Source organism: Hemiscyllium ocellatum, chromosome 22, assembly GCF_020745735.1.
Source record: "Hemiscyllium ocellatum isolate sHemOce1 chromosome 22, sHemOce1.pat.X.cur, whole genome shotgun sequence".
Classification (NCBI taxonomy): domain Eukaryota; kingdom Metazoa; phylum Chordata; class Chondrichthyes; order Orectolobiformes; family Hemiscylliidae; genus Hemiscyllium; species Hemiscyllium ocellatum.
Window position 1 is genome coordinate 30254232 of NC_083422.1, and position 26956 is coordinate 30281187.

Below are 26956 nucleotides of genomic sequence, written 5' to 3' on the forward strand. Positions count from 1 at the left end.
TACATTGGGGAAACCGAGCAAAGGCTACGGCAACGGGTGAATGGGCACTACACAACAATCAACAGACAAGAGTGTTCCCTCCCAGTTGGGAAACACTTCAGTGGTCCAGGACACTTAGCCTCGGACCTTCGGGTGATCATCCTCTAAGATGGACTTCGGGACAGGCAGCAGAGAAAAGTGGATGAGCAGAGGCTGATAGCTAAGTTCGGTACCCATAGGGAGGGCCTCAACCGGGACCTTGGGTTCATGTCACAATACAGGTGATCACCATTGCACTACACACACACACAGATATTCCTACACACACACACTCTCACATACACACGGACACAGGTACACACAGACACCCACACACACCCTTATAGACACACACACTCCCAAACTCACACATGCACCCCCTCACAAACTTAAGACACTTTGCACTCACTACACACACACACACACACACACACACACTTTCTCACACTCACAACCCCCACCTCAGACAGACACACACAGATAGACAACAACCCACATGCACACATATATTTTGTGGGGTGAATTTGTACTTGCAGAGTTACATTGTACTTTGCTCAAAAACTGCATGCATGCATTGTCAAACTCTGAGTTCAAAAACTGCATGATTTATATAAAACTCTGTTATCTCACTTTTTAGATTAGAATCAATCTAAACATCATGGCGTAGACAGAGAACGCAGGGGGCTAACACCTTCAACATATTGTCTAGCTATCACCATTGTTAACAGCTAACCCAAGAATGCAACTTTAAAAAAAAGGTTTTGTGATTTACACATGAAAGAAGTGAAACTATTATGATATTCTCACAGATGAATATCATAATGATATTCTTTGAGAAGGTGACCAAGGAAGTGGATGAGGGTAAAGCAGTAGATGTTGTGTATATGGATTTTAGTAAGGCGTTCGATAAGGTTCCCCATGGTAGGCTAATGCTAAAACTTCGGAGGTATGGCATTGAGGATACATTAGAGGTTTGGATTAGGAATTGGCTGGCTGGAAGGAGACAGAGGGTAGTAGTTGATGGATTATGTTCATCTTGGAGCGCAGTTACTAGCGGTGTACCACAAGGATCTGTTTTGGGACCATTGCTTTTTGTTATCTTTATAAATGATCTAGAGGAAGGACTTGAAAGCTGGGTAAGCAAGTTTGCGGATGACACAAAAGTCGGTGGAGTTGTGGATAGTGAGGAAGGAAGTGGTAGGTTACAGCGGGATATAGATAAGTTGCAGAGCTGGGCGGAAATGTGGCAAATGGAATTCAATGTAGCTAAGTGCGAAGTCGTTCACTTTGGTAGGAATAACAAGATGATGGATTACTGGGCTAATGGTAGGCTACTTGGTAGTGTGGATGAGCAGAGGGATCTTGGTGTCCATGTACACAGATCTCTGAAAGTTGCCACCCAGGTAAATAGTGCTGTGAGGAAGGCATATGGTGTACTGGGCTTTATTGGCAGAGGAATTGAGTTCCGGAGTCCTGAGGTCATGTTGCAGTTGTATAAGACTCTGGTGCGGCCTCATCTGGAGTATTGTGTGCAGTTTTGGTCGCCATACTATAGGAAGGATGTGGAAGCTTTAGAACGAGTGCAGAGGAGGTTTACCAGGATGTTGCCTGGAATGGTAGGAAAATCTTATGAGGAAAGGCTGAGGCACTTGGGGCTGTTCTCATCGGAGAAGAGAAGGTTTAGGGGAGATCTGATAGAAGTGTATAAGATGATTAGGGGTTTAGATAGGGTAGATACTAAGAACCTTTTACCGCTAATGGAGTCAGGTGTTACTAGGGGACATAGCTTTAAATTAAGGGGTGGTAGGTATAGGACAGATGTTAGGGGTAGATTCTTCACACAGCGGGTTGTGAGTTCATGGAATGCCCTGCCCATATCAGTGGTGAACTCTCCTTCTTTATGGTCATTTAAGCGGGCATTGGATAGGCATTTGGAAGTTATTGGGCTAGTATAGGTTAGGTAGGATTCGGTCGGCGCAACATCGAGGGCCGAAGGGCCTGTACTGCGCTGTATCCTTCTATGTTCTATGTTCTATGTTCTATGAAAGGCTTAACAGACAATCAACTTTTCAATGTATAATTTCAGCTACATCACACTGTAAAGTTTTGCTATAAATTCTGTGTGTTAGGATTGAGCCCTCCACTACCACCTGATGAAGGAGTGACGCTCCGAAATCTAGTGTGCTTCCAATTAAACCTATTGGACTATAACCTGGTGTTGTGTGATTTTTATCTTTTCAAATGCATAGTTAGTCACTCCTCTAAATATTCTACTACTGCTATGTTACTGATAATGATCAGAGTTAGGAATCTTGACTGATTTTCCTATGCATAACTTGAGGACAGTAAGGCCGACTGCCACATTTCTGCCAGTGCCCAGCAGATAGCTAACACAGCATTGACCAGATAATCAGGCTAGAGATCATATTGCTACCTTTCCTACCATGGATAGGTCATACAATTGTTCATTCACTGATGGATTTATATTTCTTAATCTGTTAGAAATTATAGCACAGAAAATACAATCTGTGACATGGAAGCAGGTATATAATACAAAATTCAGCATGCAGTGTATATAGTGCAAAATCCCTGTCATTAGGGAGCGAGTTAAAGATTCTAACCTACTTCATCTTAGTTACAGCCAAATATATCAGCTGTCAATTATCCAACATGTAATACACATTAAATGAACAAAAGATTATTATAAAATATACTTAAGCGTGCACAATATTGGCATAATCTTCTGATGCAAACATATTTCAAAACATGGTCTTTCTATGAAACGTTTTTGCTTTTAATATAAGCCAAACATGTGCTTACCATGACTGATGAGTACAGATTTCCAAAGTCATATGGTTTGAATGAAGCCATTTATTAGGTCCAGACTTGAGGTTTTCAATACACTGAAATTAGAAGCTTAACATATTCAAACTGCCTAAAGTTAGGTACAGAAACTAGATGTGATACTTCCTTTTTGGGATGATTCTGTGAACTTAGAATTGTGTTTCATGTTTTTCAAAATGTTTGAAGAAAAATGGATTTTGCAGAGTTGGAGCTATTTTCAGTATAATAGAGATAAATAAAAGTACTTCCGTCAGGGATGAAAGCTACTCAGTTACATGCTTGAGTACAGAACCAGAGGAATTTGAGAAGTTAAGAATTTTTTTTATTACATTGCATTTTGAATCATAAATTAACAAATATACTGAAACCATATGTAAAATTTTATGAAAACTTTAGAAACTGCAATTCACTGGGAGGATGGTAACTTATCTGCTATTGCTTTGCGTGCATTGAGTGATGGCATTTTTTAACAAATCCAATTTTTCCCTAAGCAATTTTGCCCTGACAACCCAATGCCACATTTATTTATCATGCAATGCAATTATCATTTTATTTGCTTTCTGTTTTTCTCCAGCACTGCTCATAGTGGAAGTTGCTGAAATATTAGAAGCTCAATTATTGAAATTGCAAAGTAGCAACTGCAAGGTGTATGTAGATGTTGATATTCTACAGGAAAAGAACTGCCCGCCATTAAAGGGCACAAAACAGTGAATGAAATTTGAGTTTAGTTTCAGCAAACAGCCATGGGACCAAGTAATTTGAATACTCTTGAGTTTAAGCCCAAGCATTCAAATCAATTGATGAAACCTCAGTATTTGAGTATGAATTTGCTTTCAAATTGACAGCAATGACATGCACTTGTATAGCAGCTTTAATGTAGTAAAACATCCCGAAATGCTTCACATAAGCATTTCTGAATTTGTTATCAGACCACATCGTGAGATATAAGGGTAATGATCAAAGCTTTGGTCAAATTGGCAGATTTTAAAGAGCTCATAAAGCCACAAAGATAGAGAGGGTTAGGGAGGGAATTCAAATGCTATGGTGGCTGCAACAGAGCCATCAGTGGTGGAGAAACTGAGCTAAAGGTTACTTAAGAGGCTAGAATCAAACGAGTGAAGATCGCTGAGAGGTTAGTAGGGCTGGAAGAAATAGGGCGTGGTGAGGTAATGAAGGCTTGGAAAAGTACGATCAGAATTTTAAAAATAGGGCATTGCTTAATTTGGATCCACTGTAGATCAGCCAACATAGTAGTGGTAAGTGAATAGGACATGGCATTATAAGGATGCAAACAGCAGAGATTTGAATGACCTCAAGTTTAAGGAGAGCAACAATGACATGGTAAAAGGTTTCAATAACAAATGTGCTGTGGAGGGAGTGGCAGTGGGCAAAAGTAGTATCAATTAATGAGGTTGAAGTTGAAACTTTAAATTAACTTCAATAATTTCACCCACCTTTTAAAAATGGACATACAAAGCAGCATGTTGTGTAACCCAAATTGTAGTTTGATAGCCAGTTTAGAAATTGGACTAAAAATACCTGTGTTGTTTTAAGATTGATGCTTCCCTGTGTCTTGGTAGAGGTATTTTTATTTTGTACTCTACTCATGCTACATTGTTCTGAAGTTTATTTGATTCTACCACTGGATACAAAGGTAAATTAATATTCCTTTTTTCAGTTTTAATGTATTTGTTTTGATGCTAATGAACAATTACCTCACTTCTCAAAAGAATTGATTTGCACATGCATCACAAAAACATTAATTTTCACAAATATCAGCATGTTTAGTTCTGATGAGACCTCTAAATTGAATATAACTCTATAACTTTGAACTGAGTTATCAAAAAAGCTTTTACAATGGCTGCATATTATCAGGAAATGGGATAAATCCCGCCATCAGGATTGCACCAGCAATTTGAACCCACCTGCACACGAAACTTTCTGTCAATTCTGATCCTAAGTGACCTGCAGACAGATTGAGTCCAGAGGAAGCAGCTAAAAACCCTCACTTCCATTCTGAAACATCTCTGCGCTATGATTCTGATTCAATCAGTGACTCATTTATGCACAGTTAACCCTTCTTAGTATTTCGAATCATAGAACCCCTACAGTGTGGAAGGAGGCCATTCGGCCCTTGGAGTCCACACAGACCCTCCAAACAGCATACCATCCAGACGCACTCCCCTACCCTATCCTTATAACTCTGAATTTCCCATGGCTAATCCACCTAACCAACACATCTTTCGACTGTGAGAGGAAACTAGAGCACCTGGAGGAAACGCATGCAGACATGGGGAGACTGTGCAAACTCCACACAGACAATCACCTGATAGTGAATCAAACCTGGGTCCCTAGCGCTGTGAGGTAACAGTGCTAACTACTGAGTCACCATGTCATCCCAAAAACTTCAAAACCCCCCAATCTAATTCCCATATCACTTCACCTCTCAACCTCGTGCACCCTCACACTTTCATCCTCAATTCCACCGGACCTTTCATTCCCTCACCCTTTATGAACAGAACTCACAAACCCTATAAGAAATAGTGGTCAGGTTTTACTGAACTTTAGTATTACTGAAAATAGACACATTTTGTTGAAGCTTTTCACTTTGCACTCATCAGGACAATTCATTGGAAATACCAATGTAAAGGCAGATCAGTGCATGTGGTTTTATTGGATTTTCTAAAAACTTTTAATGAAATCCCACATAAGAAGTCATTGTGCAAAATCAAAGCATATGGGATTGGTAGTAATGTACTGGCACAGTTTGAGAACTGGTTAACAGTCAGGAAATAGAGAGTAGGAATGAATATGTCATTTTTGTAGTGGAAGGCAGTGACAAGTGGGTGCCACAGGGATTGGTGCTTGGTGCTTCCATCTACCCACAATATATATCAACAGTCTAGACGAGGAATTAAAATGTAATCTTTCCAAGTTTGCTGGTGACACAAAACTCATTTGAAGATTGAGTTATATTGAGTTTTGAGGAGTACATAAAGAGGCATCATGACAAATTAAATCAGTGAATAGGCAGTGAATCACAGACACAGTAGAATATGGATTAGTGAAGTTGTCCATTTTAGAAGGAGAAATAGAATGACAGAGCATTGCTAAATCATGATAGGATTGGAAATGTTAAGTGCAGAGGGACGTAGGTGTCCTTCTAGGTTGGACACTCTATGCAAGCATGCATGTGCAGCAGCAAGAGGGCGACTGGTATGTTGGTCTTCATTGCATGATAGTTTGTGCACTGAAGCAAGGCAATCTTGCTGGACCTGCGCAGACACATCTTTAAAATAGTGTACAGTTATTGCTTCCTTACTCAAGATAAGATGTACTTGCCATGGAAGGAATATATTGATGATTCACCAGATGAATTCCTGGGATGGCAGGTTTGTCATATGAGGAGATTGGGTCTTTATTCAGCAGCTATTAGAAAATTTAGATCTCATTGAAACACAAATTTCTAACAGACCTGGCCAGATAAGAAGCAGGATGATGTTTCCCCTGGCTTCAGGAATCCGAAACAACTCATCATTGTTTAAGAATGTGCAGTAAGTTACTTAAGACAGAGATGAGAAATTTCTTGACTCAGAGGATGTGGAGGCCATGTCACTGCATATATTTAAGAAATAAATAGATTTATAGGAACCAAAAGATGTCAAGGAGTATGAGCAGAGAATGAGAGAATGGTGTTGAGATGCAGCACCAGCCATGATCATACTGAATGATTTAGTGGACTAGATAGTTCAAACAGCTACTCCTATCCCTATGCTCTATGATTCTAATGAACATTTATGCTGTTTGAGAGGGGAGTGCTGATCATATAGATTCGTATTAGTAAGAGGTGTTCCCATGAAGAATGCACTAGATAAATGATGACTGATAGCTGTCAAGCTTTGTTCAAATTTTAAAGCAGACAAATTGTCTCTAATTGGTCAAAGCACAGTCCTGAGAAATGAACCAGAAAATGCTGTCACCTAAAGAAAACAAACACAGGTACTGTATTTTTTTTCTGTCTGCAAGGAACAGAACTCTGTATTAATATCTCTTTTCTAGTGTAGTGTGCTGCAAGCCAGGGACAGACAGATCGAAGTTAGTTGTTGACATAATTCTTTACACACTCAGGAATTTTTAGCAAATATTGTCCATTTGTGGAATCACATCTAATGTTGGACATTGTTTTGAATTTTGCAGGCATGGGCTGATTGCTCACGGTTAATACTTTGCTTGCTGCAAATGGCTGAAGGGATTTTCTGTTTGATATGATTTGCAAATGTTTGGGCATATAGCCTATCTATCTCGCATCACACTGACACTGAAATTCATCTGCCACCTTACGTATTTGTGTGATAGAATGTGTTTCGGCTTGATGTCAGGATTATGTTAGTGGCAAACATCACTTGTGGTGCTACTGCATAATAGGAGCAAAAAGCAGCTAGCTTCACCTGTCGTGCAATTTTTCATATACCTTACCCTTCGATAATAATTTGAGGTAGACTGGGCACTAGATCAAAGTTGACAGCCTTGTGTTGACTCATAAATATACAGTGAGAAAAAATCTGATCAGAGTGACCATTATCCCACAGAACAACTTTGATGAGTCCTCAGTACATGTCTAGACAGAATGTATAAAAGCAATGGGAAAAGATTAAACATTAGCACATTGATATCATACCAGACGATCCTTTCAATGGTGAGACGTACACTGTACCTGTATGTCCATGAGATGAACTTTATTATCTGAACTTTTCCACATTTGTAATATTGCTTCTTTACGAGACATCTTGCCAGTTGGCAGAGGTAACAATCTCTGTTTTCGGGGAGTTAATTTTTCAGTCACACTGTCACAACTTGCCTTCCAGAATACAAACACGAATTATACTGCCACATTTAATGTAAAAGGAGGCAAAGCCACTTTGCATGACTTTTAAACTCTTCCTACCTCCATGTACATAAGAATGTAGGAACAGGAGATGACCATTCAGCTCCACGAACCTCTTCCACCATTTACTGAGATCATGGATGTTCACTTCATATATCTGCCTTTGACCCATATCCATTTATACTTTTGCTTATTTATCTCAGATTTGAAAGTAACAACTGAGCTAGCATGCACTGCCATTTGTGGAAGAGAGTTCCAAATGTCTGCCATCATTTATGTGTAGAATTGTTTCCTAACAGTTCTTCTCAACTGTGTGGCCCTAATTTTTAAAACATGTCCCCTAGTTCTAGTATTCCCAGCCAGTGGGAATAGTTTACCTATTACTGTCTTTTGCTGCTAATATTTTGAAGACTTTAGTCAGACCACAAACTTTTAAATTCTAGAGAAAGCAGGCCCACACAATAGGAAAATGTAGAAACAACAAATCAAAACATTGTTTTTTTTCCAGGGCTTGCTTGCATTTTGACCAATAGCAAATGTACACTCAATGAATGATGATTTCATTCAGCTCAGATCTAATGGAACTTGATGGGCTGAATGCCTGATTCCACACTTTAGAGATTCTATGATTCTCAATTTCCCTGTACCATGGCCACAGAAACGATAACACTTGCTGCAGTTGGATCGATTGGTCACGATCTTGATGTGTAGAGAATATCAGAAACAAAACAGTTCCTTAGTAACAGAAATAATCAGCATTCACATCACAAAAAAGTAACAGGTTACCATAGTCCTTAAACAGTGAGATATGGTGGACTCTGATAATTAGGGCCAGGAAATGGACTGTTGACATAATGGACCTTATTCTGATGTGTACAACACAATCCAAGCCACACAAATTGAATAGGAGATTGTAGATCTGGGAGGATATCTGGGTGAGATAAGGCCCACAGAAGACTAATTAAATGTCACCTATCATTGTTTATGTCTCACAGAATTTCTATGAACAATTTATAATAACCAGTGACATGTTTAAGATTGCTTATGTCGATGATTTGTATTCAACATAGTTATTCAATGCATACACTTTACATGCAGAATCCTGTGAATACTGATCTCTTTAACCAGTACTGTGTAAGGAGAAAGTGAGGACAACAGATGCTGGAGATCAGAGTCAAAGAATGTGGTGCTGAAAAAGCACAGCAAGTCAGGTAGCGTCCAAGGAGCAGGAGAATCGATGTTCCGAGCATAAGCTCTTCATCAAGAATGAGGCGTGTGGGTCAAGGGGGCTGAGAGATGAATGGGAGGGGGATGGGGCTGGGGAGAAGGTAGCTGGGAAAGCAATAAAGAAGGGGGTGAAAGTGATAGGTGAGAGAGGAAGTGGAGTAGATATGTGGGTAGGAAGTTGGACTGATAGGACAGTTCAAGAAGGTGGTGCCGAGCTGGAAGGCTGGATCCGGGATAAGGTGGGTGGAGGGAAAATAAGGAAACTGGTGAAATCCACATTGATCCTGTGTGGATGAGGCGTTCTTCCTCCAGGCAACTTGCGGATCAACTCAGGGAACATCTCTGGGACACCCAAACTAAACAACCGCATCGCCCTGTGGCTGAACACTTTAACCACCCCTCCCACTCTGCCAAGGACATGCACATCCTGGGCCTCCTCCATCGCCAAACCCTAATCACCTCTCCTATTTGTCTCCCAGCCCCCTTGGCCCACAAGCCTCATTCCTGATGAAGAGTTTATGGCCAAAACATCGATTCTCCTGCTCCCTAGATGCTGTCTGACTGGCTATGCTTTTCCAACACCACACTCTTTGACTCTGTACTGTGTAAGTGCCTGATTAAAGCAATTGTTGCTTGTCGGGTCTCTCATCACTCACAAATAGAATCCATGCCCTCTGATGGAAACAAAACCATTTACTCTGCCCTTTCTGGGTGTGTTGGCAGCTGTTTATCATTTCTATTGCAGATTGGAAATTTGGAAAAGATAGAAGGCAACACAGGTAGCACTTCCTAGATTAACCCCAGGTTCATCCTATTAATCTGAGTAACACCCCCATCATCATTAACCTTCTTCCTTGCACTGTCTGCTCCATTTACTCTGAACTTCCACATGTTCCCACCCAACTTGTTCATTTAGGTCTTCATCTCCCCACTGTACCCCTTGTACTTCAGGCCTACAGGTTAGTTATGCCAACCATCATGATACATTGTCTCCCTGTCAAAGCCAGTGTGATGGTGACGATGAATGACAAGCACTCCAGCAGTAACTCGTGCCTTCAGTTCTCTATGGACCTGTCCATACATGTGAGTTGCCTCTATTCACACATATTACCTCTTCCAATATGCCAGCAATTCTCACAATTGAATTCCCACATTTTTTTATTACAATAGTAGCCCCTGATAACCTCCCCTTGACTTTCATTGGGTTGGCATCCAGGACTGACCATGGTCCATCTCCTGACCAACTTGGAAGGACAGCCCTGAATGATGGCTGGTCAGACTTCTAACTGATTTATCACTATTCACCTAACTGTGCATGTGAACCTACAGAACTGACCATGGCCCATTCCCTGGATTATAATCACACGTAACCACTGATTCCAAACACCCTGTGAGAACGATTGACTATGTCCAAGCCCCTGGACTGAGATCAGATGGTGTGCAAGACTGACTGTGGCTAACCCTCTGACTGACGACAGTCCCCCTGGACCTGACTGAGTACTACTCCTTGTAGACTTGGAACATGTCCATTTGGCTGAAATACATTCAGTGTTTGCCGTGTACACTGTGGGTACATGATGTGGGCAAGAGACTGATGTACGGGTACAGAAACATGATGCCATCCTCTTTGATTGCTGCTGGCAACCATGACATGCTGCCTTGCTTTGTGTCGACAATGAGAGGTAAAGCGAAACAGAAATAACTGTAAGTTATAAATTCTGAACAAGAAATGTGCCAAAAGGCAAGGCAGGGCCAGTATTAGTGTCTAAGCAATGGCAAAGTGAGTGTACACTAAGATAACATGCGCAGGTGTAATTGCTCACTTCCTTTCCACGTCACCAGTAATTTGGTTCTACAATTTTCTCAACCTATTGTAAACAAAAGAAGAAAATACTGATCACCCTGTTCCAATAAATGGGATGGCACTTGTCTCTGTGCAGTAGGCGGCCTGGCAGCATATGGCAATGGAAGGTGTTGATGATCTTCAAGTACAGTATCGAAATGCATTAGAAGTGCATCAGAGATGTGCCATGATGCTGTTGTGAAACTGATGCATGCTCAATGCCATCTTCTTTGGATGAGTGATGTAGCTGCCCACAAAGCACTGGCCAAGATGTAGCCCTGAAAGAGCAACCACTGAACTGAAGCTGATAGGGACCCCCTCTGACTTTCGTGTTGGAAATTGTTACTTCTTTGCTACATGGGAAAAACAGAAATTTGTGTATAAATAAGGCAATATTAGATAATAATAAGTAAGCCCCTCATTGTTCACTAGCGAAACTCTTGCCTCACTGTTAAAACCTTGGGTGGAAAATTATACATTTTCTCTTGATGATGAAAATCTAACTTTACCAGCATTGCTATATTTTTACAATTGACAAGCCATTTTCCACATCATTCAGACATCGGGAAGATTTCACCCTAATGTTTTTCAATTTAGAGTAATAAGCCTGTAACTCAATATTCAGGGACAACTATATTGAGGATGCATGAATTCTCGTCAAATTTCATCCATACATACTGAACAAGTCCCAATTTATTGCTGTCTAAGCAGTGGAGTTGTTCACATCGCAAGTTTGATTCAGAGCAACAATTTTTGTTTGTTCCAGTAGATTGTTTCTATGTTATTAATTTTTACAATTTTCTGCACGTAACTGTGGTTTTGTCATGAACAATTTCCACAAGCATAAATGAGATTTCTGGACAACTCAGTCCATTTTCCCAAAGATATTGATGAATTGTGGGTGAGAGTCATACTTGATTGTCAAAGCCATATCTGGTACTGAAGTGTTTTGGCTTGTTTACTTTGTAATTGATTATTGATTGGCTTGTTAAAATCTTGGTTCTCACATTGTAAGGTATAATCTCTGTATAGTTTCAGACAAAAGATATTTCACAAAAAACAAAGATGTGAAAGATTTAAAAAAGTTTGGCATTTTTAGCAGGAAGGAACTGAGTAAGAGTATTTATAAATAAAAATGGGCAAGGAAGATGCAGGAGTATTAAAAATATTTGTTAGAAAATAAATATACATTACCTATTCATGTGGCAATTATTATACTTAATTAATAAGTTAACTGAGTTATTTCACAGTTATGGTAGGCCATTTGAAGAGAATGAGAAATTTCTTTATTGAGGGAATGGGAATCCTGTGGAATTCTCTTCGTTGGAAGCAACTGAGGCCAAAGCATTTACTTCTTTCAGGAATAAGATACATATAGTTCTTTGGGCTAAAGAAACCAAAGGGTATGGGGAGAAAGGGGGAACAGTGCACTGAATTGGATGATAAGCCAGGATTATATTGGAAGGTGGGGAAGATTCGAATGACCTATTTCTACTTTCTATGTGTCTATTCTTCAGTATGCATGTAGAACTCTATGGTGTACTATATGTAACTTTCCAAAATATTGACAATTCCATTGATCCCCTGTTGCATTTAAAAATGTGTACAGTACACTGCATACAAATGATAACACTGACAATTTTACATATTGGTTCAACATTTTTGAACTAATTTTATATTAGGGACAATTATTCATCGTTCAGTTACTAGGGAATATTAAATAAGTGAACACTATATACACACCCATACAACAAACACAGAACAGAATCAATCTTCCAGTTTTTTTTTGGCCAAGTGTAAGTGATGTTGAGTTTGGTGGAGTGATTCTCACCACAAGGATGAACAGGTTTTCTTGCTGTATCTTACCAAACTTGCCATATTAATTGGCATTTCAGCTCTCATGGCAAGTATCAAGTCAGTTTCCTGTCCAACCTTATCACATGCTGTTCCCAGAGAAACTCGCTGTTCGCTGGTGATCCCAGAAATGACTGTCATTCCTTGTGCCAAGGCTGTATTTAAATGACTGTTGTGTGCCCTGACAAGCACAATCTGCCCAGAGCTGACATTTACCTTGGACAGGGGGAAATTGGCAACTCAGTTTGCAGACATGGTCCTGGAGCTTCTGCTGGTTGGGCTGATGTACAAGTGGGGACGAAAGACCATAGACACAGGAACAGTAGTAGGCTATTCAGCCCATTGAATCTGCTCTGCTATTCAATATGAGATCAATTCCACTTTCCTGCTTTTTTCCCTGTAAACCTTGATTCCCTTATTCTGCATCAATCTGTCTATCTCAGCTTTGAATATACACGATGATTCAGCCTCAACAGCCTCTGGAGTAAAGAATTCTGCAGAATGCTACCCCTTGATGAAAGAAATTCCTCTTTATTTCTGTCTTAAATGAGTGACCTTTTGGGGGACTTCTTCCTCCCCCGGGACCAGTAATGGAGGCCATGAGATCAGACCATGCCAACCTGGTAAAAGGTTGACACCCATGTTGAGGCTGTCCCGGCTATCTAGAGGCATATTCAGCTCTGTAAGATGAAGGTAAATATCCCTTTCTAATACAACAGCGTAAATGCCACCATTTCTCTCTGATACCTCGCACTCACTCTATCACTACTACTGTTCACCTCCAACCAAAGCACATGTTCAATTACTTTAACTAATGCATGCAACATTTTCCCCACTCACCTTTACCCACGCTAAAGTATCTCAGCACTATTCCTGCGTCCCTTTTTGTAGCCAACTTACTCTCTTGGGAAACCTGCACCAAGGGTAGTAACTGTGCCATCCGCTTTCATCTTCCATCATATCTACTCCTGAGTCCGCAGCACAACAATCCACAATAGGGCAGAAAGAGTCAGGTGAGTGATATGGGCACCTTATCCTTTATGAACAGAGGATCCTGACTCTGACTGCCCTGAGTAGGGTTTGGGATGGTGTTGGAGGCTGCCCATGGCTGACTGTGCCAGAATGGCATGGTAAGATTAGTAATATGAACTAGATGTTTCTGACTGTGGAGGCAAAGTGTAAAAAGGCAAGGCAATCCAGGTAGGGTCAAAGTGAATGAATGCTATGATAGGGAGTGTAGAGCCCAGAGATGCAGTCTGGTCCAATCCCTGAGCACACAATGTTTTTGCTGCAGCATTACAATAATAAGTTGTCAGTGAAGCTCATAGTGCAGCATTGAAATATAAAAGCGTCCTTTGAAGCAGATTGAGATGAGCCACGAGGGCTGTTAGAAGCTAGCTGAATCCAAACGCTAATGTCCCTGGATGTGAGGGTGAGTGGGTCGGTGCCTATGCATCATGTCTAAAATGTTGGTACCCAGGGTCCAACATGGAGGTCTTTTGGAACAAGCAGCAAACTGAATCTGCCAAGAACCCACTCTGCTTTCAATGTCAAGTTTTTGTATGTCAAATGTGCTCAGATCACAACCAATGGTGCGTGGAATGTTAACAAAGTGTTTAACCAGCAATAAAGAGCATCAATTGGAAACTCACCACACTGTCATCAGAATCTCACTGCATTGCTTGGGAAAAACAAATGATGAGATGATCTCAACATCAAGATGGGCTTCACTAAACATCTCACAAAACTCTATCACTCACCTTCCCATACCCCTGTCACTCAGAGCCTAATCCAATTCTCTCATAAGATACATACTAGATTACTCATAGATGTACAGGAGATGATGCTGAAGCCTGCACATAAGTGAATTGCTTGTTTGGCCTGTATTAAATGTAGAAGCACATGAAAAGTGTCAGCTGACATATATATCAATCATTTGATAACTGGCCAATTATGTAAAATGACTTGAAGTGAAATGTTCTATCATATGCAAATTCCTTCAAAATCAAGCAGTCTGGTTTTAAAGAAAAGATGAGAAGTGGAAGATCCATTGTCTAAAAGAAATTATTAGAAAGGTTTAATATTGAAAACTTCATAGTTGTGTAGAAAACATGATCCTGTTATTTTAGCTAATACATTGACTGTTGGTGATTAGGAGCAACTTAATGTTATATCGTGTGTTTTTCAGGGCATAATAGTATTCTGCAATGGGTCAGAAACAACAAGAAAGTTATTCGTTATCAGATTTGAACAAAACAAAGTAGCTAAATCATATTTCTTTGGCAGAAAAACAGTATCATTATCAAGTTGCCTATTTTAAGATGATCAAAAGGTAAAGGTCTAATTTTTGTTTTACAAATGAAATCCTCCAAAATATTGCATTGTTTTGAAAACATTGACCAGTGTGGAAAGACGAAGGGTGAAATTTTCCACTCCCTGGGAGTGGTGAGGACATTTGTATGAATTGGAAATAATTATGTGAGTTGGCTCTGGACAGATACTCCCTCCCCCCCACTCCTCGCTAGCTTACCAATCAAGATCCACTGGGGACTCTCACAACTAAATCCCTTAAGTGGTCAATTACAGTCACTTAAAGGCTTCAAGCTGCCATGTGCCTGTGCATCTACACTTGGCAACAAAAAAAGAGCTGATTTCTCAACAAGGGAGACAATCACAACCTGCTTATCAGTTTGCGAAGGGGGTTTTATTTGCCCTAATCTGGGGGCAAACAGACAGAGGGCCAGATGGGGCAAGTGGGTAGCCTTTGAAAGCTTAACCTCTTCCCTTTTGTGTCCAACCCCTCAACACCCTTCTCCCCATGAAAAGCAAAAGGAAACTATTTACCTTCTCGTCTTCTCCCTGAAGATGAGGTTTTGACCAAATGGTCTTTGTACCAAGAAGTTGATTGTCAAGGCCTACAACAGGCTGAGATGCTCACTAGGCAGCTCTTAACAAGCTGACTTATAAAGAATTACACTAAGAATGAAGTTATACAAATAAATAAAAACATTAAGGTAAAACTGGAGATCAGAGTAAATTGTTGTCATTCTTCTTTATTGTGTCAGAAGTGGGCAGTTTTGGAAGCTGTTTATAAGGATTGTTGCACCAATTATAAACTTCCTGTTGCTTGGTTTAATCAGATTAGATACAATTTCACATGTGGGTGGATGTAGGTTAATGTAATGCATAAGAGAAAAGTATAGCCTCCACTAGGATTTTGCCATTGCACAGCATAATTAAAGGATGTTCAGGTATCCCATGTTTAGTAGTTGGCAGAAGCAATCCAAAAAATGCTCTCAAAGGTACCTTGCGCTTTCCTAAAAAGTAGGTATGGAAAAATCACTTTAAAAGATTTTTTCTTTAAATTAGCACTCCAGAAGCTTCTTGTCTTGTTTTCTGTATAGGTTCCTGAGGCCTATTCTGTCAAAATATTCACTTCAATTTCAAGGGGAGATCCATTGATGTATTTGTGGATGGTTCCATGACAAAATGAAGCTTGACCTCCACACTTTTGCATATGCACCTGAATTGAGGGATGTTAATGTACTGCAGTTGGTTCAATGTGAATCTGGCACTGAAGTAGGTTGCATGCATTTGGGTTTCTGTAATGTATTTTAATAGCGACTACTTCTAAAGTAAAAGGAATTGGCAGTAGAATCACATGACTATAACAAGCCACAATTATAAAACATAAAAATGCATTTCTCCAACCATCACCCATTTCCTGCATTTAGAAATTAGACAAGTTACCCCTATATATGGTCAACAAAGAAAATTGGCATTCATGAACTAACTCATGTATTTATTCCATTTCAGACTCTGCAAATACATTTCATCCCTGATTTTGAAAGCTTTCAGATCTTTAAATGGCACGCTATGACTTAAACTGGTACCTGCTCCAACATGGAAGTCGTTCAGAGCAAACTGGTGAGCTGAATCTGCCAGGTGTTCGCTCTGGCTTCCACATCGAGTTTTCTCAATGTCTAGCTTAGTTAGTGAGCTTGGTAAAATGGCAGGCTGAATATTGATGAATCAAGTTGCAGTAATTAACAAGCAACAATCCCCCTTAATTGGTAACTCACTGTTTCCTCATGAGAGACTCACCAAGCCGTTTATGAAAAGCATAAAAGATGGAGTGGGATGCTCCCAATGTTGGGATTGGCCTCACTGGACATTTTGTCTGATTCAGCCACAAACCATGTTATGTCATCTACACCCTATAAGATTCAGCCCTTGCCATGCTGGGTTGACTTCTAAAGTTTATTGTTATTTATTGGTTGATTTGAGTGAGAGCTGCTTCTTGTTCTGTGCATTAATACCACTGCACATCATTAGCAAAGAGTTTGCATATAATTTCATACCCTGATGGCCCAGACTGTCAGGAAGTTCACAAACCCAAACACAACTTTCACATCTATTGGTTGCTACATTTCTGATGCAGCACTTACATTGCGAGGATCACTGGAATCCTTTTGCTGTCAGTATATGACCTATGTTCTTGACATCAAGCATCTTCAATTGCTTATTTTTAACTCATCCATTTTTTCTGAATCACGCTTTCTCTTCTGTTGCTTTGTGATGACTGACTCTTATGCTTTTGTTTGCTTACCATAAACTGTCAGCTGTTCAAAGAACAATTTCTTTGTCTGCTTGTCTTTTCTTCCATACTTTCAGACCTTCTGAGTTGGTGGAGCTACCGGTTCCTCTATCTTATCTTTCAGGCTGGGCTTAAGAACGATTGGAACTCTCCCTGGCAAATACTGAGTGGATGGCTCACACTCATATCCACCTGGAAGACATCCAAGACCTGCAAATACATCTTTGCAGTCTCATTGGATCTGTGCAACATTCATTTGGTGACCTGTGAAACATTGCACATCTCTTCTTGCACATGTAGTGTTCCCAACTCAAGTATTAGACTTGCTTCAGCTGAGATGAATGGACTTTGCTGTCAACTATTTAGAACTCCAGATTTTCTCATTCTTCCTCTTGCACAGAGCTGTAGCTTCATTTGTTCTTGTGGGATGAGTATCATTCCATTATATAGCCTCAGTTTTATTTTTGAAGACTTCATTTTTTGACCAATTTATATAGGTATGTGAAGCTCATGATGTTTTATGAAGCACTGGTATCTAATGCTTCACATTCACCTGATGCTCTCCTGTAGTTATCTAACAGTCACAAACCATATATCACCTTTAGACGTGATGTGCCAACCAGTTTCATGATATGGAGTGACTCAGTGGAATCATTTTTGGATGTCTCTTAAGTGACCATCCTCATTGGCTTCTCTCAAGCTAAGGACATGTCATAGCAATAGATCACAAGTCTGGATTGCCTATGGACATATGGAACTTTTTAATTGCAATATATTCTATAAAAGAGGGCATATGGTCAAAAGGTGACTGCAGATGTAAATTCAGTGGCCATTTGTCAAAACCTGTGTGAACCAATGGAATGTCACACCTGTAGAGTGTCAAGGAAACTTTCTAAACAGGAAGGCATAAATGGAAGAGATAATGAGGGGCTGAGTACTCCATTAAACAGTTAACACCTAAAATTATGTCTCAAATTTAGGACATGCTTGTCTTTCATGCCTTCAGAAATATGCAAAAAATGTTTAAATCCAACTACAACCCTTAGTTTGTACGTTGCTACTGGGCTGATGAGCTATTGTTGGCTACTGTGCTGTAAAGGTCACCACTTGATTACAGCCAATAGGCACAACTCTGCTGCCAGTGGAAGAAAAATAATCTCTCACTTTGGAATGCTAGAAACCATGCAAACCAGTAATGTCACAAAGGAAATGGGACAAAAGCCAGTCAACTAATTGCACAGCCAAGAATCTTGAAAATAATTGCTCCGCAACCAGTGTCAATGTTGCCAACTTAAAGGCCACATTATTCCATCATCGAATCTTCATGGAACACAGAGTTTGACTTGTATACCATGTAACTGTTGCATCTTACTCAACTCATTTTTCTAATCTGCATGTACGCATGCCGTGTTTATAGTTATCTTTTGTAGTGTTTAGCAGCTTATAAAGTTAACCCTTCCTTAGCATAAGAAAGCTTGGTTAATTTGGCTCCTTTTATGGCCTAAATATATTTAGATTGTGGAGGGGTATCTATGAGGAAATTATTCCTTTTTAAATTCAGCTTGTTGTGACAAATTGAGAGGGGGCTGAATTAAAATGGGAAACTACTGCATGCCTTTTCACCTCGGAGCATAACACATAGGGGGTATCTCATGTGGAATCAAACTGGGGACCCTTGTTTGGGGACCAGACATAACAAAAATCATTCTACTTTTCACAGGTAGAGCACTGCTTCCCTCAAGCTGAACATGCTTCCTTTTGTGTGGTGTTTGCTGTAACTTACACTCTGGCGTTGATCTTTCTGCTTGACCGTCTGCAAATATTTCTTCCTGTTTTCCAATACATTGTTCTTTTGAGCTGAAATGTCTCTTAGTGTAATGCGAGCATCAACAGTTCCCTGTTAATACTTTCTAACTGATGGTTGACAAGCTTAGAGCTTCTGGACGCATTGGTAGCCTGTTAGCTCTATTGTTGAACACATCCCTTTCTTTCTTTAATGGTTCAAGATTTGTCTTTATGCCCTCCAAACTTTCTCCTGTAAGGTTTTTCTACTTCTCAGAACTAGATTTCAACATAGTTCTACAAGCTATGTCTTCACACTGATAACAGAGTTGCCACTCTTATTTGTTACAGCATTTTAATTCATTCTGTACCTATTTCAGAGTTTTGCGACTGAGACAGAAGAAATTCTAATTCTGTCTCATATCACATTTTATTTCCTCAGTAGTAGAGAAGAAGACTCAGAGCCATTCTGACTCAATCAGGAAAATCTAACTATATAATGTCCGCACAACGTTAGCTTCACACTTCTAATATCATATTTCAGCTCGTGTGTTTTACCAACAAATACTTATAAGTGAAATTAAGTTGCATGAGTATGACAAGCTGCAATTGTATAATGGATTTCACCAAACAGTCTGCTAGGAACCTGTAGTTAAATTTATTTTACCCCACTGTTTTTACCTTTTCCCAAATATCTATAATTATCAATGATCTCTAACACCAATATAGGTCTTAACGCTGAACAAATTTTGCAAAATATTAATACAAACCTTTCAGATTTGGAATTTTGTCTGTTGCTAGGATTTTTTCTTAAAACATAAAGTATGCTGAAAAAATATTTTGCTTAACGAGTCATTTTAACACTTGTTATTCTAATATTTCATAATTTCTGCTGTGAAAACCATTTTTTAAAAAATTGCAACAAACTGAGCTCTGCCTTTTGTTTCTGCCTGTTACCATAGCATCAGGATCTTTGGCTGGAGGTCAGTGGTACAGCCACGACAACAAAAACTATGTGTTCCTGTTGTCTCTAGGTCTAGGCAGGCTGTCTTTAATAGAATGACAGGCAGAAGTGAGGACTGCAGATGCTGGAGATCAGAGTCTAGATTAGACTGATGCTGGAAAAGCACAGCAGGTCAGGCAGCATCCTTATGAAGGGCTTTTGCCTGAAACATCGATTTTCCTGCTCTTCGGATGCTGCCTGACCTGTAGTGCTTTTCTAGCACCACTCTAATCTAGACTTTAATAGAATGACACTTTAGTGCATATATTTATGTTGACAAAAATACTTTTCTGACTGCTATGGAGATTTAAATGTAAGCACGTTGAAGAAACCATTCTGTATTTGGAAACAAAATAGTTGCCATTTTATTATGTATGTCTTCAAAATTGTTTTGGTCTCTAAAATTCATTGTCAGGTTTTACATACAATGCGACCATTTTTGATTTTCAATTCACAGATGTGAAAGACCTCCAACTGTTTTGGGCTTCTGTGAGCATGATCCATTTGCAATTACAATGATGAAAAATGTACATTCTCATTTATTGTAGATTTGTGATACATGTTTGCTTATGCATGCTGAACGCATGCATCAATTTGGATAAAATGGGAAGCCATTGTGTACATATGGGAATTTGCAGTGAGACATATTATCTTAAGCTTTTTCTAACCTTTTCAAAAAGTGATTTATGTTATAAGAAATAAAGCCAGATTTTTGTTACAAAAAGCAAAATCTTGAGTTATTATTTCTTAAAAAGAGCATGTTTTAAACATTTAGTGCTTTACCAGCAAGACAGATGAAACATCTTATATTGTACCCTTGGGCGAATCCTCTGTGTTTAGGGATGAAGAGAAATTTGTGGTTCAGATGTTCCTTTACAGCTGGTTTTATGACACTAGAAGGCTAAAATCATTGATCTATCACATTTTGGTAAAATTCATGAAATACTTTCATGTACAGATGTGATATTAAGAAAACAGAGGAACAGTTATGCAAAATAATATATAATTCATAGGGTAAGGTACCTTCCCTTGTATTGTACTTAAACCTAATTGTTATAACATTGCAGTAGGCAGAATTTGTGACCCAATGTAGTGGTGTGGAAGGGGAGGCTGGATGATGCCATAAATCTGAAAAGGTGAAGTGAAATGGACTGCCTGTTCATACTCCAGGTGCTTCACTCATGGTTGGGGAGTACTGAGCATGGCCTTTTTGCCTAGAATTTAATGAAGACCATTAAGTGGCCAGTTAAGAGCAGCTTTCCACTATTTCTAGCATTCAGTGCGCACTGAAAAAAACATTCTTCCCTTTTCTCAGCAGCTCTCCAACCTTATGATGAAGCCTACCTGAATAGCCTCAAGGAGGCCAACTGCAATAATGTCCATTCTGCAGCCTACTCTACATTTACTTAAACACCAACAATTTGTTTTTAAATAAGATTCATACATCTATGTAAGGTACATAAGTTCACTTCAGTGTATTTGAATCTGTTCTTATCAAAGTGATGCTTTTACTTGCTCTAGGATCACTCAATGTCTTCTGTTCTCCTACATAAATAATGTAAAGCTTCAGTATTTGATTCCTATTTTGGTTTAAAAAAAACACAGATCCCTCTTCAGACATTTCAACTAAATGGACTGTTCTTGTGATACAAAAGTGTTGGAAGAGATAATGGTATTGGAAATAGTTTTCGGTTGCTCTAGACATGAATTTGAGTCTTCTCCTATGCTGCAAGTTTTTTATATGGTTCTTTAGGCAATATCTGTGACCTTTATGTGTTTAATGCATTAAATATTTGAATAGTGGCAAATCTAAGAAGAGGTTTATTTTTGTGGAGTTCTTCTGAGATGATGTCATGCAGTTGAACTCCAGTATCATTAACAAAGGTAGAGAATATGGACTGCACTTCGTTTTCACCAAGGAAGGAATTCTACATTTATCCTTTGGCCTGCAGTTTTAAAGCATAAAGTGCTGGAAAGAATGAGGTTTGATAAACAATGATACGGGAACAGTACCTCCCTTTTGATATCTTTTAGAGTTAAGTAAATGTTTTGGTAAATGCATCTTAAACCTAAGTAAGAAATGAAATTAAGTTGTCTGTTATTTTATGACATCATTGCTCTGAAATTGTCATTGACATTTCTCTGCAAGTTATTCACCTTTGTGAACATCAGTAATGCTTTTGCTCATGAAACCAGTATCGACTGTGCCATTCAATAATTATTGAAACTTTAGCTGTTGAAAATGTCTTTAAATTAAAATTGCTTTCTAGTTTTCTTTTCAGAATTGTAAAAGAGATTAGCAGCCTTTCCGCACTAACAATTGAAACTAACTGTAACTGTATTTTAAAATGTCATACTGTAGCAATAAATACCGACTACTCATCATATCTTCATTTTTAAGAACTCTCATCCTGTGAAATGTACAATGTAAAATAGATCAAGGTAGATCATTAGTATCTTGTAACAAATACTCTACCTCCTTTGTTGTACTTCTAGCCACATACACCAATATCACAGCAGTGCTGACCACTTAGCTTGAGAAAGTATGCTTAACCTGTTGCACGCAATTGAAGTCAATGGTAATAGTGGATGTTTAATGCTACTTCCATGATGTAGTCAGCTTTCTAAGGCAAATGTGTTTGTTATCACAGTATGGGCTGTATTTATCCAATTTCCTTTATAATTTTATTAAATCTGCTTCCACAGCCTTTCAAGCATTGCAGTCGAAGTTAAAACATAATCTCCCCATCTCCTTCTAAATCTCCTTTGTAAATCTTTTGTCTGTTATCATCAATCTGTGTGTTCTTGTTACTCCCCCTTTTAACAATGGGAACAGTTTATCCTTATTTCCGCAATTGAAACCCCTTCATAATCACTTCCTAACCGACCCTGTTCTAATTAGATAAATCTCAGTATCTCCAGTCTCTCCACAAACCAGAGTTCCTCCTTTTGGAGAATTCTCCAGACCCTCTCAAGACCTTAACATCCTTCCTAGAGGGTGGTGCCCAGAATTTATTATAATGCTCCAGCTGAGGCCTAACCAGTGATTTATAAAGACTTGGCGTAACTTATTTGTTTTAAACTCTGCCTTTGTTTATAAAACCAGAGTCCCACTTACATCTTTTATGGCACATCTGGACTTCAGAACAGGAGAAGGCCACTTAGCTTCTCGTTCAGCCCACCTTCATTTCATACCACTAAATGTCTTTGTAAAACTAAATTCCAGCAACCTCTGATTTAAGATTTAAATTGATTTATCATTGTAGGGGAGCTCCAAATCTCTACCATCTTTTGTGTGCAGAATTGTTTATTAATTTCACTCCTGAAAGGTCTTGCTCTAATTTCAAGATTACATCCCCTGTTCCTAGATCCCTCCCATCTCCTTTCAGCAGGAATAGTTTCTTTCTATTTGCCCTATCTGTTTCACTTAATATCTGAAATCTTGGATAACAGGTTTCAAGAAATGCAACCCTAGTTACTGTAATCTCTCCTTATAATTTAAGCTTTTATCATTCTAGTAAACCTAAACTGCACTCAGTCAAAGGTTGCTAACATTTGTTAAGTTTCTTTTTTTAAGTTGTTCTTTTTATATCTGAAGTTGATGACCTTACAATTACCCCTACTTTGGATTCCAGTTCCATGGTTTTACCCATTCATTTAATCCATTAAATTTCTGCAATGTCATGCTTTCACCTACATTACTTATACTAGTGCTGATCATATGTCATTGGCAAATTTGAAACTATGGCTTTCTCTCTTATCATTTAATTTGTCAGTAAACACAAACTATCATAATTTATTACTGATATCGTGGAATCCCATGTAGATCCTTGAAGAACACCATTCGTCATTTTCTGTCAATTATCCTTTCACTCTGTTTCCCACCACTCAAGTTATTATCAAACCATATCAATAACTTTCCTTCAGTTACATGGGCTTCAACTTTAGCTAACAGTTTCTGATGAGGGACATCATTGAATGCCTCCAGAAATCCATGTAAATAGCATTGATAGACCTTATTCTGTACACTACTTCTGCCATTCTTTTGAAAAGCAGTTCAGTCAAGGTCATAAACCATGCTCTTTTTTCCTTACATAATTGTAAATAAAAATCAAGTTGATTATGATATTCCCTTCAAACTTCTTTTCACACTCCCTTTTTATAGCTCTTACTATCTACCTTGCCACATTTTGCATTTTTTTCAGTTTGTTTTATTCCTTTAAAGAATAGAGGCAATGCACGATAGGCTAGCATTTATTATCCGTCCCTCCTTGCTCTGGAACTGAGTGCTTGCTAGGCCATTTCAGAGGCAGTTAACAGTCAACCGCTTTATTATGGAACTGGAGTCACATGTTGGCCAGACTAGGCAAGAAGATCAGATTTCCTTCCCTAAATGGCATTAATGAACCAAATAGGCTTTTATGATAGTTCACAGTAGTTACATAGTCACCATTCAGCTAGATTTCGGTTTCAAATTTTGATTGCATTCAAATTTAACAATCTGCTATGGTGTGACTGAAGCCCATGACACCACAGCATCAGAGGCGGAGTCACTTTACCACTATGACTGCACACCACCACCACCACCCTTCCCCCACCCCGATCTATTTCTTTTTAATGCATTTTGCTGTATTTTCTCTTCCAGTTTTATATTGTCTCTTACCTTTCTTGTTATCCATAGCTGTTCTATTTAGGCATGTAGAGTTCTTGCCTCTTGAGAGTATTGATGGTTCTTTAGTTTTAACTTTTTCTGATTTTCTGACATATTATAAGGAGACCTTTTTTCAGTTTGCCATAGACAGTCTCTGTCTCACCCCATTTAAATCAGCCTTACCTAACCAATCTTGTCATTAGCTGTTTTATACTTTTACTTTTCAAATGCTGCAGTGACTTCAGCCATATTATAATTACTATTAAGTGAATATTCCCATCTGTAGATTCAGGAATTCAGGAAACAATATTGACATTTGTGGATAAGATGATAAATTATTCTGAATAGTATGAAAATAGGCTAACATGGCAACTAAGTAATCTAGAATTGCAGTTCAACGTAAAAGATGAATACATGTGTTTGGCAGACTAAGCAAAATTAATGTAACATTTTAAACATTGTTGCAACTATAGTACCTTGCCTATTTTTACTATAACTACAAAGGTTAAGGAATTACTCAATGCTTTTGGAGATAACATGTAAGCATCACCAGACGATTGGCTGGATGGCAAAAAAGCAGCGATAATGCATAATAGGTCTGTGTCTGATTGGCAGGATGCAACAAGTGGAGTCCCAGAGGACTCTGTGCTGGGGCCTCAACATTTTACATCAGTGACTCAGGGAGTGAAGACAGCGCAACTAAATTCGCAGATGACACCAAAATAATAAGAAAGTATGGTGTGAAGAAGACATAAGAAAGTTGCAGAGAGATATAGATAGGTTGAGTGGCTGGATGAAAATCTGGCAGATGGAATATAATATGGGAAAGTGGGACAATGTGACTACAACTTGCTGTTGTTCCATCTGGTCCACTCACTGAGAGAGTTTCTTGCACTCATCATTATGTCAATATTGCTACTTCTATTTCTGGTGTATCAATTATGATAGTAAAAATATTATCTCTGATCTTTTATCTTCTTGCATTTGATAATGAGAGATATTTTTGTTGTTATTTTTCTGGGTGTGACAATTTTGTAGAAATTAAATCTGTTTAGACACCTGCTTCGCATTGGCTCTCATTTTGTTAATGCCATGATGTTATGATTCTCCCTTCAACTTTGTCTTTCTTGTTTTCGAGGATTGCAGGTCTTCCATGTGGTTTAGCCCTACACAGCAAGCTGCATCATATGAATCAATAGTAGGATTTTACCCCCTACAATATATGAGCTGGTCTAAAAGTAAGCACATTAGCCAAAGGAAGAAATCATCCTTGCTGATAACACTTAGAAATATCCAGGGATGCAATTTTATTTGCTGTCTGAAGGCTGTGATTTTTATGTGTTGTATGGCAGAAGTTGGTTTTAATGAGGGAAATTTGTAGCATTGCTTATTTGATTTTAAGTCAGAGAGGATCTTTGTTGCAAGAATCTTGATAATGCATGGATTAATGTACTTCACTTTGCCTACTGCTGCAAGGTATAAACTTATATTTTTCATTCTTGACATCTAAAAGCCTGAACAATGTGTTACATCATGTACATATAGGAACATAGTTCATTTCCGATCTTTAACAATGATGTGTTTACAGGTAATACATTGTCCAGTAAACTCTCATCGTCTAGGCAACAAGGCCATCTAAAGCAGCTGCAACAATATGAACAAATAGTTCCTTACCTCCTGGATGGAGATCACCAGAAACAATCTAGCAACCTGCATGGAAAGGTCAGCATTTTTATTTTTCCTGTTTCTAACATGAAAAAGTGACCTATGCCTGATTCGACGTAAATCATTCTTCATAGCGGATCAAGTAGATATAATTGCCACTGTGTACTTTTAATATCTTTCTAACATGACTTATAGTGCTTTCTGTCTGGATTTTTAAGATTAGAGTTTGTATCCAAAGAAAATTAAATATTGCTTAGTTGGGCAAAAACAATAATAGCATTTTGAGAAAAAAATTATAATTCTCAGTAATGTTTATATTAATGTTTAAGATCAGACACAGTCCATTCGACAGAAATATTCTAATTTTCACAGGGGACAGCATGCAGCCAAATCTGACCTCAGCAAATTTCATGCAGCTTAAGTTTACTATAACCTCTAGGCTGAGGACTGCTGCCCAATCCATTCATTATTTTCATTGTTACTTATTACTTTCCTGAGGATAATATCTTCCTAACATTTCGGTACCTTTACAAGTCTACTGAAGATTTTATAAAAAGACCAGTACCTGGTATACTGAGGTCAATGAA

The 26956-nt window shown here is 38.7% G+C and overlaps 1 protein-coding gene across 6 annotated transcripts in view; it reads left to right on the top strand.

The window, feature by feature from the left end:
• The window catches only part of LOC132826253 (disintegrin and metalloproteinase domain-containing protein 12-like), a 350675-nt gene that overhangs the window by 23650 nt on the left and 300069 nt on the right, over nucleotides 1-26956 (top strand). For 4 of the 6 annotated variants that reach the window (XM_060841976.1, XM_060841980.1, XM_060841975.1 and 1 more), the window contains exon 2: nucleotides 26293-26426. The exons of 1 other annotated variant lie outside the window; for it this stretch is intronic. In XM_060841976.1, the coding sequence (XP_060697959.1) occupies nucleotides 26293-26426 (134 nt within the window). Of the gene's footprint in view, nucleotides 1-16487; nucleotides 16599-26292; nucleotides 26427-26956 lie in introns of all 6 variants that reach the window. One more of the 6 variants, XM_060841979.1, reaches the window with a different exon arrangement.